Below are 15,318 nucleotides of genomic sequence, written 5' to 3'. Positions count from 1 at the left end.
GTTGGCTGATCTTAGCTGGTTTAGGCTGGAAGTATCTGGTTTTAGCTGGTCTTCCAGCATGATTAGGCTGGTCAAGATGGTTTTAGCAGTTTGTTCCAGCTGGTCTCCCATCAATAACCAGCGAAGATCAGGCTGGATGACCAGCTAAAACCAGCCAACCAGCTTAGGCTGGTTTTAGCTCTTTTTTTCCAGCAGGGATTTGTACAAAAAAGTACTTAGTCAGGGTTTTTGTCTCATTTTTTCAAGCATACCGATCCAACAATTGAACACTAGATGGCACTGGGACTACACCTAACATTACATACGTTTATGGGAACGAAATCGGTCAGTGCAGACAAATAAATTAAATATACCAAAACAAAGATGGATGGTGTGAATAGAGGCATATATTAATTTAGCTTCTAGCTTAATTTTGTATTACGTTTCTGTTTTCAATTGATTCAATTACCTTACGTAAACGCTAAAAGTTTTTTTTTTTTTTTTTTTTTTTTTTTTGATGTTTGGGTTAAGTTTGGTCCTTCCAAGTCGCCGTATACTCACAGGAAGCTGAGGAAGCGGTATCTCGGTTGCTAAGACAACAGTGGTCCGCTTCGCTCTCTAAAACAATGTGCAGTCCAAAGTAAATTTCAGGTTTAATTAAATTCAATAAATCTCCTGATAACTGATAACCCTAGTCAGTTAGACTGGGAATGCAGGGACGATACAATGGTATGTACGATTGTTTTGTATTTGCGTCATTGAAATTATGATTTGTATTTTTGGAAGTCGGACTCTGTAAATGCATCTACAGCAGCTACGTGTTTTTAAACCAAACTTAGCGTTTTTCCTTACAAATTAATTTAATACGTTTTTTTTCATTGCATACTGTGCAATACTAATACTACTCCTACTACTACCAATAAAAGGTCGCATATTTAATTGCACACTAATGTACACACGAATTAAAATAAGTGTTCTGTCAGAATTTTTGACACATAAAACTCATCTTTCACTAAATGTACAGTAAGTTACATAAACGTGACTTTCTCAGCTATGTTACAATATTAGACAAGTGATTTACTACGTGTTCTCAGCCTTACATTGCGATACATATGTTTAATTTTATATATAAATGTGTTTTGCGGTAATCGTAATATGAAATTAATAATTAGAGTAAATGTAGAGAAAATTTCCCATTTCATAGGGAATAAAAACCTACAGAGGTGTGAAAAAATCAATTTGAAAACTCCTAAGATTATTTATGAAAAATGTAATAACAAACACCAAACTTTTTTTTTTTTTCTTTTTTTTTTTTTTTGAAAAGCCATATTAATGTGTACTGAAATACAGTCATGTTTCCATCTCCCATCACACAGGCTGTTCCTGTGTGGGCTCTCTCCCTCCCGCTGCCTGCCATTGTTATGATCTCTGTGGGGCTCTATATGATTTTCCTTGCAGCTGTGCTGTGGTGTCATCACTGTCTCAAGGTACTACAGCATCATCACTTCCTCTTTCTAAGGAAACTTTATTAAACTTTAGTCAATGTTTATGGCCGTTGCTATACAGTAAGCCCAGAAAGACCCATTAGAGTATATACTCTATTTCTGTCTTGGATGTAGCCTGATTTTTCACAGCTTCCTTGTTCTGAAAGGCAGTTGAAATCTCACTTCCCACTGTTTTCAGTTCTCTCATTTGGGTAATTTTGACATTGTGTAACAGCTCTCTGACTTTGCAGGCCAAGTGTGATCCTCAGTGTTCAGACTGCTGCGCAAGTTTCTCTCCTTGCGAGTACTGTTTGGTGTGTGCCCAGTCATGTGACTGCCGTCCACCATCTCTGCGATCCTGTCTGGACTATTCCTGCCCCTCCCCTAATGTAAGTCACACGTCGACTGTTTCTTCCTGTTTTAAACTGAATACAGACTGTACAATTTTTGCTACAATATTGGCATATAAGACTAATTTTTATTCACTGCTGGGAAACGTCTGAGGTATTTAATCGCTTAGTGTGATGTGCTTTACAATAAGATTTCATTTGTTAACATTCATTTATTTCATGAGTTAAAGGAGAACTCCACTCCACTGTCATCCAGAATGTTCATGTCTTTCTTTCTTCAGTCGTAATTAAATTATGTTTTTTAATGAAAACATTTTTCCCCATATAATGGACTGCTATGGTGCCCAGATTTTAAACTTCCAAAATGCAGTTTAAATGCGGCTTCAAACGATCCCGAATGCGGTTGTAAATGATCCCAGCCGAGGAAGAAGGGTCTTATCTAGCGAAACGATTGGTTATTTACATAAAAAAAATACTATTTAAATACTTTTTATTCTCAAATGCTCATCTTGCCTTGCAGTCCTTGAACTCTGTGTGTTCTGGCTCATGACAGTTAGGGTATGTCAAAACTCTGACCGTATTTTCTCCCTCAGCTTCAAAAATCATAACAAAATCATCCTACATCACTGCAGAAGTTCCGACCCAGTCTTTGCAAAGTGAACATGCAAAAAAGATCAAACACCCTTAACAAAAAAGGTAAAACATACCCATTTCGACATACCCTAACTGTCATGAACAGGAACAAAAACAGTCCTGGCAGAGTAAGACAAGACGAGCGTTTAACATTAAAAAGTATATAACTTGTATTATTTTTATTACAATAACCGATCGTTACACTAGATAAGACCCTTCTTCCTTGGCATTTGGGATCGTTTGAATCCGCATTTAAACCGCATTTTGGAAGTTCAAAATCAGGCACCATATCAGTCCATTATATGAAGAAAAATCCTAAAATGTTTTCCTCAAAAACATAATTTCTTTACGACTGAAGAAAGAAAGACATGAACATCGTGGATGACAAGGGGGTGCGTAAATTATTTGTAAATTGTTGTTCTGGAAGTTGACTTCTCATTTAACATGAACTAACTTTGAGAAGTATATTTTTACAGAATTTGTTAACCTTTGTTAATGTTGGTTAAAGGAATAGTTTGCCCAAAAATAAAAATTCTGTCATTAATTACTCACCCTCATGTTGTTCCAAACCCGTAAGACCTTTGTTCATCTTCAGAACAAAAATTAAGATATTTTTGATGAAATCCAAGAGCTTATTGACCCTGCATAGACAGCAGTGCAACTGACATGTTCAAGGCCCAGAAAGGTTGTAAGGACGTCAATAAAAAAATCCATGTGCCATCAGCGGTTCAACCTTAATTTTATGAAGCTACGAGAATACTTCTGTGCGCAAACCAACACAAAAATAATTACTTCCTTCAGAAAAAAACTGTTGTTGTGCCTGGCTGTTCGGGTGTTTAGTGCTCTGTAGCGCTGACCAGAAGGCAACAGTTCAAAAGAAAGTGGGTCCAGAGTGATTTTCTTAGCTCTTTTCCTCACTCTGGAGATGTAATGATTTTGGAGGTTGGACAGAGGGGCACCAATAATCCTGACTGTCCGTTGTAGTCTCTTGACGTCTGATTTGACAGCTGAACCAAACCAGACAGTTGTGGATGTACGCAGGACTCAATGATGGCAGAGTAGAACTGTTTCAGCAGCTCCTGTGGCAGGTTGAATTTCCTTAGTTGGCGAAGGAATTACAACGTCTGCTGGACCCTTTTTAGCAATGGAGTCTATGTGAATGTCGCACTTCAGGTCATGGTAGATGAACCTGAATGACTCCACTGTTGTTACAGTGCTGTTCATGATGCTGAGTGGTGGGAGTGTGGTGAAGTCCACTATCCACTGTTTTGAGTGTGTTGAGCTCCAGGTTAATGTGATTGCACCAGACAGCCAGCTCTTTAACCTCCTGTCTGTAAGCAGACTCATCTCCGTTGTGGGTAAGGCCGATGATGGTAGTGCCATCTGCAAATTTCAGGAGCTTGACAAAGGGATCTTTTGCAGTGCATTCGTTTGTATACAGGGAGGAGAACAATGTGGAGAGAACACAACCATGAGGAACGCCAGTGCTGTTGGTAAAGTCTTGGATGTGAGTTTACCCAGCCTCACTAGCTGCTGCCTGTCTGTCAGGAACTGGTGATCCACTGACAGATTGGGGAGGGCATGAAGAGCTGGGTCAGTTTGTCTGAGAGAAGGTCAGGCATGATGGTATTGAAGGCCGAACTGAAGTCCACAAATAAGATCCTTGCATAATTCCCAGGTTTAATGTATGTTACGAAGATGAACAAAGGTTTTACAGGTTTGAAATGACATGGGGGTGAATAATTATTAACAGAATTTTCTCCTTTTTTTTTTTGTTTTTTTGAATAATAAAGTCTACACATTCCATTTCCGTCATGCTTATAAATATGAATAGAACTGATATAAACCTGTTTTTCTTGATCTTGTTTAATGTAGTGTGCAATGTGGGATTGTGCCTGTACCTGTCAGCCTCCAGAGTGCGACTCCATCAACTGCTTCTGCTTTGAGATTAAGTTTAAGTAGAAGGGTGGATGGAAGGAAAAAAACAATGCCTTAGAAACTCCAAGTGACACTTAAGTATGTTTCAAGCTAGAAATTGTGATTCAGTCTTTGGTTGTTCTGTATGGTGTCTTAGACATTACCACACACTTCCTATTCACAGTCATTGAACTAAAGTGAAGATTAAATGTGCATTTACTGGGAATATGTAGTTAAACTAAAGCATGTATGACTATTTTTTTCATGTTTAATAAAACAGCGTATATATTATAAACACATACTATTGCAGTATAAGGGTTACTGGACATATTTCAGTCATATTGTGATACCACTTTCCCAAACTGCTGTAATTCCTGAAGTACACAAGCATTACAGAACAATGGAAAACTGAGGCAAAAGTAACAGCTTTATTTGTATGAATTTGTAGCATGCTTTTACTTTTAAAACAGTAAGTTTAACTATTTTTTATATTTCAAGCACAAAAGGTCCTATTTACTTTTTGTAACATTTTACATTCCTGTACTTTTTTGTTGTTTATTTTTTCCAAGTGTGTTTCTCTTTGGCATCAATGTATTTGGTATGATGGACATTTGTGCTTCAGTTGCTGTTCAGTGTATCTCATTCTGACACAGATATCTCTGAAATGTCTGGACTGTATGCTCACCTATATATGAGATACACTTTTAATTATAGATCAGCTTTTTTATATATACAAACTGTAAAAGTGTATTAAGAGCTAGTTCATATGTTTAATAATGTAATTGTTTACAGGGCATCATCTTTGTTGTTACATAAGAAATATGATCTAAGTATGTGTGCGTATTGTATTATGTGAAATATGATACAGTAATGTATGTAGCCATATTCCGAATGCTTACAACTAACACACTATGGTTTACAAAGTAAACCTGATGTGCCACTTCGTATTGATGGACCTACTGTTGTCTGTTTTTATATAAATATGTGCTATTTTTGTAATTGGGTAATGATTTTTTTTTTTTTTTAATGAGGCTTTGTTTATAGTAGAGGTGAGAGATTAAATAATTCACTTTTGCATTCTTTGTTGGATTTTCTGCTGCATTTATTTCACTGTATGAAACATGCAATTGCAAAAATTTTCAGTTTATTTTTGGAAGTTTCTACACTTTTCTATAAAGCCTTTCTATTTTCATGTAGCTCTTGCTGATTATAGCGATTATGCAGAGAAGATATTTGAAAGATGAAAGGTCATGACAGAAGATCTCATGACAGTAGATCCCTTTTCTAATGACAGTAATCAAGGAGGTTTACAGGGAGTGCGGCATCAAAGAACATCATGCAGAAGTTTTGTTTAGATTATTGCAGTCATATGTAGACCACCAGCCTCTCTTTGCATCATTTTTTACCTGGGATTGCATTAACGCACGCTGTAATTCATGCATGTAGCAACAACATTCATAATCATGTACCTTGTCTATGCCACTCACTGCCTTTCTCTTTAACCTTTCTTTGCTGCATGCCAGTGTGCATGAATGTCACATCGCCCTTCTCCGGTTGCATCGTGGGTTTGCCTGCTACTAAGATTAGCCAAACCCACGGAATGTCAAAGGTTACACCGTCTGAATAAATACAGGTCATCTGGCACCAGACGGGTGTCACAGACTATCCAGACCTCCTCTGCCTCCATTTGGGAGTATCTCTTGCTCACTTCATCCAAAGACACGGTAAAAATGTGCATGCTTTTTTCATTTATTCTTATTTATTTCATTTATTCAAAGTGTAAATTGCAGAAATGCGGTACTTGTGTACTGTATTATTTACATTTTATTTACTTTTATTTAAATGCGTAAGCTCAAATTATATCTACTGTTGCATGCTTTTATTTGTTTCTTTTTATCAAATATTAATATTATGATTAATTCTACTACTACTACTAAGTATTATTAATATTAATATCATTGTGGAAGTATTCCATCAGCAAATCATTCCTAATTCTTAATTTTCTAAACAATTCCCTTGCTCAGAAACATAATACAAAACACTGATCATCTTTTTTTGTTTTTTTTTTTTTTTTCATGAGTCATATATTGATTATGCTAACCAGCTTTATTGACTTGTGTTTCTTGGTATTTATCATCCCAAAGCGCCTTTTTAGATCCCTTTCACTAATCATAACCTGCTGTATAATGCTCAGCTGGACCACTGGCTTTCAGCCATTAAATTATTGTCTATATTTAATTTGGCCTTTGGTTGAATGCAACTTGAGTGGAGGGTGTTAGAGGTTTGTTACTAGAATGTTAAGAACCTCTTGTTGAGCTGTTATTCAATGTCCAGTATACAGAAAACAATATGATGTAACATCAGACTTAAATTTTATTAAAGAACAAAAATAAATATTAGTGTTAGTTTAAAGCCTGGTAAATACAGTCATAAAAGCTCAGGAATAACTGAACACGGATGACAAGGTCATACGTATTCGCTTACATCCGCAAAGCACTCTAAAATGTCACTACCAGCTCTGTTTCCTGCATGTGAACTCTGTCACGTACCACAAGAACATCTACCCCGCCTGTAATTGTAATAAAACCACTCCTCCATTGATGCGTCATTCTTAAGCCCGCCTTCCAAAGCACAGCAGCCAATCATCATCTCCACGACCTGCCAATCAAAACAAGACTTGCGTTCTGATTGGTCCAGCTATCGCATGTAAAATTGCTTCATAATTTCCTTCCTTCATTGCATCTTATTGCAACCGCATCGTAGAATAACGTGGCTACGCTGAGAGTGTGCTTCAGAAACAATCGCTTCCTCAACTTCCATTCAATAGGTGAGTTTTTTCTAAACATAAAACGTCGACGTATAAAAAACAAGCATATTTGAACGATGTCGGAAGCTAGTTGTTCGCTATCTTACTCGCTTTTCCGTTATCACGCAAAGTTAACAGTAACGTGAGCCGCACAAGGTCACACGTAACGTTATTTGCCTCTCAAGGACATGTTGCTAACAAGATGTGGTTAGCAGAAAGAAAAATCAGTGCTTTTAGTAAGGTTTACTATCAAGTACACACCCATATTTGAATCCTTGACTCAATGGTGTTGATTTAACAGTCACGTGATTCATTACTTGATCTCAGGTGGCTGTTTTTGTAATGTAATACATGTTTTTATACTGGTATTCTGAATAATTTAACCTCAGAGGTCATATAATGTGTATCTGTTTCCCATACCTTCCTCTACAGAGTCAAGATGCCTCACGCTTACCCATTCCTCACTCCAGAGCAGAAGAAGGAGCTGAGCGATATTGCTCAGAGGATTGTTGCCCCTGGCAAAGGCATTCTTGCTGCGGATGAGTCTACAGGTACTTTAAGCCCTCCAGTTTTGTTTGTTAGTAACCAATTCATTCACTCGCCTAATAATAACACGTCTCTTATTGTCCCGTGCAGGTAGCGTGGCCAAGCGGTTCCAGAGCATCAATGCTGAGAACACCGAGGAGAACAGGAGGCTGTACCGTCAGCTTCTGTTCACCGCAGACGACCGCGTCAAGCCCTGCATCGGTGGCGTCATTCTCTTCCACGAGACCCTCTACCAGAAGACCGATGATGGCAAACTTTTCTCCCAGCTCCTTAAGGAGAGGGGCATGGTAGTTGGCATCAAAGTGGACAAGGGTGTGGTTCCCCTGGCTGGCACTAATGGAGAGACCACCACACAAGGTGAAAATCCCATCACTACTGTATCTGTAAAATAGATTAACAGGTAGTAAAATTGCACATGGTTGTTTATCATCTCAAATGGTGGAATTAGATGGAGTTTGTCCAGAATTGAGTGGTCACAGTCATTTGCTTATGACTCATTGCTCTATGTCTTTGTGTTCGCAGGTCTGGATGGGCTGTATGAGCGTTGCGCTCAGTATAAGAAAGATGGGGCGGACTTTGCTAAATGGAGGTGTGTGCTGAAGATCACCCCCACAACTCCTTCAAGACTGGCCATCATTGAGAACGCCAATGTGCTCGCCCGTTATGCTAGCATCTGCCAGATGGTGAGATACTTGCAGCTATATATCCAGCTATATATATATATATATATATATAGAGAGAGAGAGAGAGAGAGAGAATTTTTTAAAAAGAAAATAATGCTTTTATTCAGCATAGATGCATTCAGTTGATCAAAAGTGACAGATTTTTATTTTTGATAAAAGCTTTTGAACTTGCAGTTCAAAGAATCCGGACAAAAATTACTGTTTACACACAAATATGATAAAGCACAACTTTAAGAAAAATTATTATAAACTCTCATTAAACAGCAAATCACCATATTACAATGATTTCTGAAGGATCATGTGACACTGAAGACTGGAGTAATGATGCTGAAAATTCAGCTTTGCATCACAGGAATAAATTACTTTTTAATATACTGCTGTTTAAAAGTTTGGGTTATTTGATCAAAAATACAAGAAAAAAACAGTAATATTACGAAATGTTATTACAATATATTATAATGGATTCTATTTTAATATATTTTAAAATATAATTTATTCCTGTAATGCAAAGCTGGATTTTCATCAGCCATTACTCCAGTATTAAACATCACATGATCTTCAGAAATCATTATAATATGCTGATGTATTATTAGACTTATCTGTGTTTATAAATAATATTTTTTTTGGAACCTGTGATTCTTTTTTTTTCAGGATTCTTTGATGAATAAAAAGTTAAAAAGAATATAATTTATTCAAAATATAAATCTCTTCTAACAAGTCCTTGCTATCACTTTTTATCAATTTAACACATCCTTGCTGAATAAAATGATTAATTTCTTAAAAAAAGCTTAAAATCTACTGACCCCAAACTTTTTAACTTTTTATTCATCAAAGAATCCTAAAAAAAAGTATCACATAATAATCCAAAAAAAATATTAAGTAGCACAACTGTTTCTAACATTTATAATAAACCAGCATATTAGAGTGATTTCTAAAGGATCATGTGACTCTGAGTACTGGAGTAATGATGCTGAAAATTCAGCTTTGATCACAGGAATAACTTGAATTTTAATGTATATTAAAATAGAAAAATGTTATTTTAGATCGTAACAATATTTCACAATATTATATTTGTTTTCTGTATTTTGTATCAAATAAATGCAGCCGTGATGAGAAAAAGATCAAACTTTTGAACAGCAGTGTATATTAAAATAGAAATAGGTCATTTTAAATACTAAATTTTGCTATATTTTTGATCAAATAAATGCAGCACTGGTGAGCATCAAACACATTTTAAAAATCGAACCCACCCCAAACCTTTGAATGGTAGTGAATATTAAAATACTACTTATAAAATAACTCATTTTTATCACTGACAATGATATCGTCTTTCTCCTCAGCATGGTATTGTGCCCATCGTGGAGCCTGAGATTCTGCCTGATGGTGACCATGACCTGAAGAGGTGCCAGTATGTGACCGAGAAGGTTCTGGCTGCTGTGTACAAGGCCCTGTCAGACCACCATGTCTACCTGGAGGGCACTCTGCTCAAACCCAACATGGTGACCGCCGGGCATTCGTGCTCCCAGAAGAACGCCCCTCAGGAGGTTGCCATGGCGACTGTCACAGCTCTTCGCCGCACTGTTCCTCCCGCTGTGCCCGGTTAGTAAAACCTCCGCAATTACTCACTCAGTCATGACAGAGTCTTTATCTTATCACAAGCCTGCTTGATAGTTTCTTAAGCATGTAATTATCATCATGCATTATCATTACCTCATACCACACCCCTTTGTCATTGTAGGTATTACCTTCCTGTCTGGAGGTCAGAGTGAGGAGGAGGCCACACTCAACCTGAATGCCATAAACCAGTGTCCTCTGCACAAGCCCTGGGCTCTGACTTTCTCCTACGGTCGTGCCCTGCAGGCCTCTGCCCTCAAAGCCTGGGGTGGCAAGAAGGAGAATGGCAAGGCCTGCCAGGAGGAGTTCGTAAAGAGAGCTCTCGTAAGTTGAGATCACGGTTACTGATCTGGTTATACAAAACCCAATTTTTGTAACCAGTTTTTGTCTTCAATTGTAGTACAAAAAAATCTGGCATCTTTCTTTAGAAAGTGGATCTTTTAGGGGTTCAAGCGTGTAGTGCTGAAACATTATTGTAATTGTTAGAGTGGTCAAGAATCAGCATTCTCCACCTAAAAGTGATCGTGCAGACCAAACCGTAAGGTGTAGAGACTTGAAACTTGGGGGGATGGTAGTACTCGCACCCTCTACAACGTCACTAAGCCTGACCTCAATTGGCCTGATGGAGGCGCTACAGCGATCAAAAGTACAAAATCGCTCCTATCTCCTGAACTGTTAGTCACAGACACAAGTGTCTTATATTGCTGGAATCCTTGGCTAAACGTTTGCGAACTAGAGAGGGAAAGATTTTCTGGAGAGTAAACGTCAATAATTATCAAATAAAAATCAGGGAAAAAACATGACATTGGCTTTAACTACGCACCTGTTAGTCTTATTGACTTCAAAATGGTATGCCTTGTCTTTGTCCAAAGTGCCACAAGTGTCTATGAGGACATTCATGTATCCCAAAAAACATGGTCGCCATCAGCCAATGAATTTTGAGCACCAATATTGGCAATATTGTGTAAATAATTGTACAGTACAGAACATTTCGCACATGCACAGAATATTCATGTCACATGATAGATCTTCTCATTCTGAACAGCTTTGTCTCAAAAACCACTCCTGTCAAATTGTTTGTTAAATATTTGAGAATATCTAAAACAAAATAGTTCACTTTTGCAGACTATTCCTAGAAAGTCTCAAAAAACACTGCAGTATAATTCTCTGGACTGTACTTCAATAATTATTAAAAAAAAAAAGTTGAACTTTTGCATTTGGACATCTCTAACAGGGTCATTTAAAAATATGGGTGTGGCAAAATATACTAAAAAGCCTATAACTACAAAATGAAAACTCAGAACTGGAGATCAGACTGTAGGTGGAGCTATAACTGTCAAAACGTTTCCTTAGTAAATTGGCTGTATTGGTTGTAAATGCTCTTTCCATTTACGATCCAAGTGAATACATGCTTGTTAAATAAAACGGTTCCCTTTAACGCATGTAAACCGCTTGAACCCCAGTAAATGCTGCTTGCAGCTATATTTCTAATTATTTATGTATTATTAGTTATATAATTATTTATAATTAATGTTCTCTAGTTTTTTTTTAAATTATTTATTATATATGGTTTATATATAAATACAAATGTGACCCTGGATCACAAAACCAGTCTTAAGTCGCTGGGGTATATTTGTAGCAATAGCCAAAAATACATTGTATGGGTCAAAATTATAGATTTTTCTTTTATGCCAAAAATCATTAGGAAATTAAGTAAAGATCATGTTTCATGAAGATATTTTGTAAAATTCTTACTGTAAATATATCAAAACTTGATTTTTGATTAGTAATATGTTATTTTTTGGAAACTTTAAAGGTGATTTTCTTAATATTTTGATTTTTTTTTTTTTTTTTTTTTTTTGCACCCTTAGATTCCAGATATTCAAATAGTTGTATTTTGGGCAAATATTGTCATATCCTAACAAACCTTACATCAATGGAAAGCTTGTTAGTTCAGCTTTCAGATGATAATTTCGAAAAATTGACCCTTATGACTGATTTTGTGGTCCAGGGTCACAAATGTATATTTAATTCACTATATCTATAGTAATTTGTTCATTAGTCTTTAGCATTTCATATGTGAATATTTTAAAACAACATTTTTGTCTTCTTGTTGTGTTTCTATTTCCAGAACAACAGCCAGGCCTGTGTTGGGAAGTATGTGTCATCAGGAGATAAGGGTGCTGCTGCTGGAGAGTCTCTCTTTGTGGCCAACCATGCCTATTAATCACCAGGAAGCCTTTTACATTTCAATCCTCATCTTATTCCTAAAGAATTAATGAACCTGAACGCATCATTTGACCCATTCCCTTATTCTTTCTAGTGTTTGTTACTTCCATGTGTGAAACAAAACTATGAAACTAAGAGATAATACTTAAAAGAATAATGGTAATTTAATAATACTGTTTTTGCCCTAATCTGCTCCCCTCTTCCTCCTTTTAGTAACACTCCCATGTGTTGTAATGTTTATCTCTCTAGAGAAACGTTGCTCTTGTACTCGTAGTACTTATAACTGTATTTGACTTGCACAAAGCACATATACCTTTTAGTGGTATATTATTATTATTGTTGTTATTGTTTAATATGATACACACTGGGGAAAAATAACATTAAAGTATCTTTCACAGCTAACCTTTGTTGTCTTTATGAGCTCCTGTTTCTTTACAATTACAGTTGCAAAAGTATTATCAGGAATAATTTTTTTGTAAATGTATCTGGGAGGGCTGTGTCTGTGACTGCTTTATGAAACATTGAAACATTCATAAATACTGTGTTTTCAAATATGAGGCGTACATTCAAACTGGCCAAAGCATGTGATTTTAGCAAAAGTTGCATCACACTGCTGTAAACCTTTTGGAATTTCACAGTCTCTCAACGCCTCATAGACTGACATTTTCTAGTAGTTTTAAATGATTTTGGCTCAGTTTACTGGCAGCTGGCAGTAGATGTTTGGCCTGAGTTCAGGACAAGGAGCTGATAGCAGTTTCAGAAGTGACACATTACTTTATGTCAGGATAAAGGATGAAATGTAAATTTAATGGGTAACACTTTATGATAAGGTGTCATTTGTTAACATTAGTTATTGTATTAACTAACATGAATGCACAATACATTTATCACACTATTTATTAATCCTTGTTCATGTTAGTTCACAGTGCATTAAATAATATTAACAAACACAACTTGTGATTTTAATAATGCATTAGTAAATGCTGAAATTAACATTAAGATTAATAAATGCTGTAGAAGTATTGTTCATTCTTAGTTCATGTTAACTAATGTTAATGAACCTGTAAATTGTTACTGTTTAATGATCTAAAGATATACTCCATACTCAGAGTCGTTCTTCAATTAGGAGAAATTTTGACATAATATTATACATTTTTATAAACGTTAACCTTTTTTTACATTACTTGCAGGAGCCTTTAAGTCAGGGTAATGCATAAAAACACAAGGACACATGCAATATGAATATACATTTAATATGAATATATTTTAAAACAAATTGATTAATAAAATACTTTTTTTTAAAAAAACCTTAAAAATCAAGTAAATCTGTAAGAAATTACAAATTTCTTCTATATTTTGTAATAAATTCAGAACATTTATAAGGCAATTTTCTGTTTTCTTGTGAATTTCCTTATAAATGAAGAAAATCTGTATATTCTGTGAATCCTATATTTTATAAATTAACAAAATTGTAAGTCTTGCAAAATTTCTAATAAGTTAATAACATTAATAACATAAGAAAAGTGTTTGTTTTCTTGTAAATCTCTCAGTTTTCCAAATATTTCTAAAAATAATTTCTTATAAATTCTGTAAATTATTTGTAAGAAAATTACAATTTTCCATCCCTCCGCTTAAGCTAGTGACTTCGAAAAAAGATTATAATTAAATGAAAAACCATTTAGTTAGACTCTTACCTTAAACGAGTCCACCAGCTGTTCTTCAACAAAATTTGTGATTTTCTTACAATTTCCTTATAATTTAAGAACATTTAAGAAAATGTGACACAGCGTTTTCCACGTCTTACTCCATGACCTGAAACAAAAATAAATCAGTGTTATTCATCGAAATACATTACATTTAGAGCAAATAAGACTTCGGAAAAAAGGTTATAATGATTAAAAGAAAAAAACACTTGGCAAATCTTGTTATATACGTCATAAATAGAACAAAGCATCAGTTTACTGTCGGGGATTTGTCATGTTTTATCGTTCAGGATTTATCGTTGTTGTATAGACAGCGTCACCCATTATAATGGACACTTATAATGGTGCTTGCGTCAGGTCTAGACAGTGTTTCACTCTTACCTTAAACCATTCGTGGAGATGCATCTCCTCCAGACTGAGTCTCTGCTGTGGATCAGGCTGCAGAGAAGCACAGATCATCTGGCAGCATTCTGTGAAAAAACACAGGAGACACATCCCATTATTAGCTTGCGCTTTATACCTGCTCTCTTTGAAGTTACTGTGCTTTTTTGTATGATTGACATGATGGTCCTCTTTGTTCTTTGATGATTATCTCACCTTGTGACAGACCAGGTCTGGACCAGGTGCTCTCACTAATCATACGCAGGTCGTCTCCTGTGGGATAATGTCCGCACACCATTTCAAACAGGACGAACCCTAGTGCGTAGGCAAAGTCGGTTATAAGTGCACCGCATCCGAAGTCAATTAACCTGACTTCCATGGTGTCCTGGTTGATGAGCAGGTTCAGTGTGGAGCTTCCACCATGGAGCTCCACAAAACGAAGCAGATCCACGCAGGGGATCGGGCTCTCCAAGATCATAATGTACTGGTCTGTGCCGTCATGCCAGTCCAGCAGTTTAATGATCTGCGGGACGCTGGGACCCTTATTAGCCATAAACGCCATTCTCCATGGGGAGGCGTTTGAGATGAGCAGGCTAAAAGAAAGAAAATTTGACGATTATGCATTAACAAGGACTAGGGGGATAAAAGGGGGATAAAACCTCAGATGAACAACAACACATGACAAATTGCAAAAATAAAGCCAAAATAGAAAAGCCATGTGTGACAAAGTTAACAGTAACCCTTACTGTTAACATTGGAATTAAGAGGGTAAATAACAGTCAAGCATTGATAATTAAATACCTTTGATTAACTGATCATCAGCAAGTCTGAGCGCCTTTATAAAAGCATAAGCTTTGGCAGTTTGCTGGTCTGGAGCCTTCAGGTGTGTGTTAACACAATGCCAAGGAGGTAAGACATCAGCAATCATCTTAGAGAAGCAATTGTTGCTGCCATCAATCTGAAAAGAGTAATACGGCCATTTCCAAACAATCT

The 15,318-nt window shown here is 36.3% G+C and overlaps 2 protein-coding genes across 3 annotated transcripts; both read left to right on the top strand.

Annotated features, from left to right (window-relative positions):
• The first annotated feature begins 561 nt into the window (after window positions 1-561).
• Window positions 562-5,407, top strand: si:ch211-198p11.6 (uncharacterized). The gene is made up of 4 exons (XM_051101009.1): window positions 562-708; window positions 1,356-1,466; window positions 1,715-1,852; window positions 4,322-5,407. Exons 1-4 carry the CDS (start codon window positions 706-708, stop codon window positions 4,406-4,408), a joined length of 339 nt encoding a protein of 112 aa, XP_050956966.1. The 5' UTR covers window positions 562-705; the 3' UTR covers window positions 4,409-5,407.
• Window positions 5,408-5,922: 515 nt separating this feature from the next.
• On the top strand, window positions 5,923-12,643 carry aldoaa (aldolase a, fructose-bisphosphate, a). Of its 2 annotated transcripts, none has more exons than XM_051105945.1 (7): window positions 5,923-6,087; window positions 7,602-7,720; window positions 7,806-8,072; window positions 8,238-8,398; window positions 9,739-9,997; window positions 10,137-10,336; window positions 12,144-12,643. In XM_051105945.1, the coding sequence occupies exons 2-7, from the start codon at window positions 7,609-7,611 to the stop codon at window positions 12,237-12,239; spliced, it is 1,095 nt and encodes a 364-aa protein (XP_050961902.1). In that variant the 5' UTR covers window positions 5,923-6,087; window positions 7,602-7,608; the 3' UTR covers window positions 12,240-12,643. The 2 variants fall into 2 exon arrangements, with proteins under 2 accessions (XP_050961902.1, XP_050961903.1); XM_051105946.1 differs by lacking the exon at window positions 5,923-6,087 and adding an exon at window positions 7,039-7,190.
• The last annotated feature ends 2,675 nt before the right edge of the window (window positions 12,644-15,318 follow it).

This window comes from Labeo rohita, chromosome 3 (assembly GCF_022985175.1).
Source record: "Labeo rohita strain BAU-BD-2019 chromosome 3, IGBB_LRoh.1.0, whole genome shotgun sequence".
Lineage (NCBI taxonomy): Eukaryota > Metazoa > Chordata > Actinopteri > Cypriniformes > Cyprinidae > Labeo > Labeo rohita.
Note: the sequence above shows the minus strand (reverse complement) of the source record. Positions and strands in the feature narration are given on the sequence as shown.

Bases quoted from the DNA above. Each gene is read 5' to 3' on its own strand.
- si:ch211-198p11.6 (XM_051101009.1), top strand. The intron at 1,467-1,714 runs GTACTACAGCAT...CTGACTTTGCAG, and splicing joins GGTGTCATCACTGTCTCAAG to GCCAAGTGTGATCCTCAGTG. The intron at 1,853-4,321 runs GTAAGTCACACG...TGTTTAATGTAG, and splicing joins ATTCCTGCCCCTCCCCTAAT to TGTGCAATGTGGGATTGTGC.
- aldoaa (XM_051105945.1), top strand. From the start codon at position 7,609: ATGCCTCACGCTTACCCATTCCTCACTCCAGAGCAGAAGAAGGAGCTG. The intron at 8,399-9,738 runs GTGAGATACTTG...CTTTCTCCTCAG, and splicing joins ATGCTAGCATCTGCCAGATG to CATGGTATTGTGCCCATCGT. The intron at 9,998-10,136 runs GTTAGTAAAACC...TTGTCATTGTAG, and splicing joins TGTTCCTCCCGCTGTGCCCG to GTATTACCTTCCTGTCTGGA.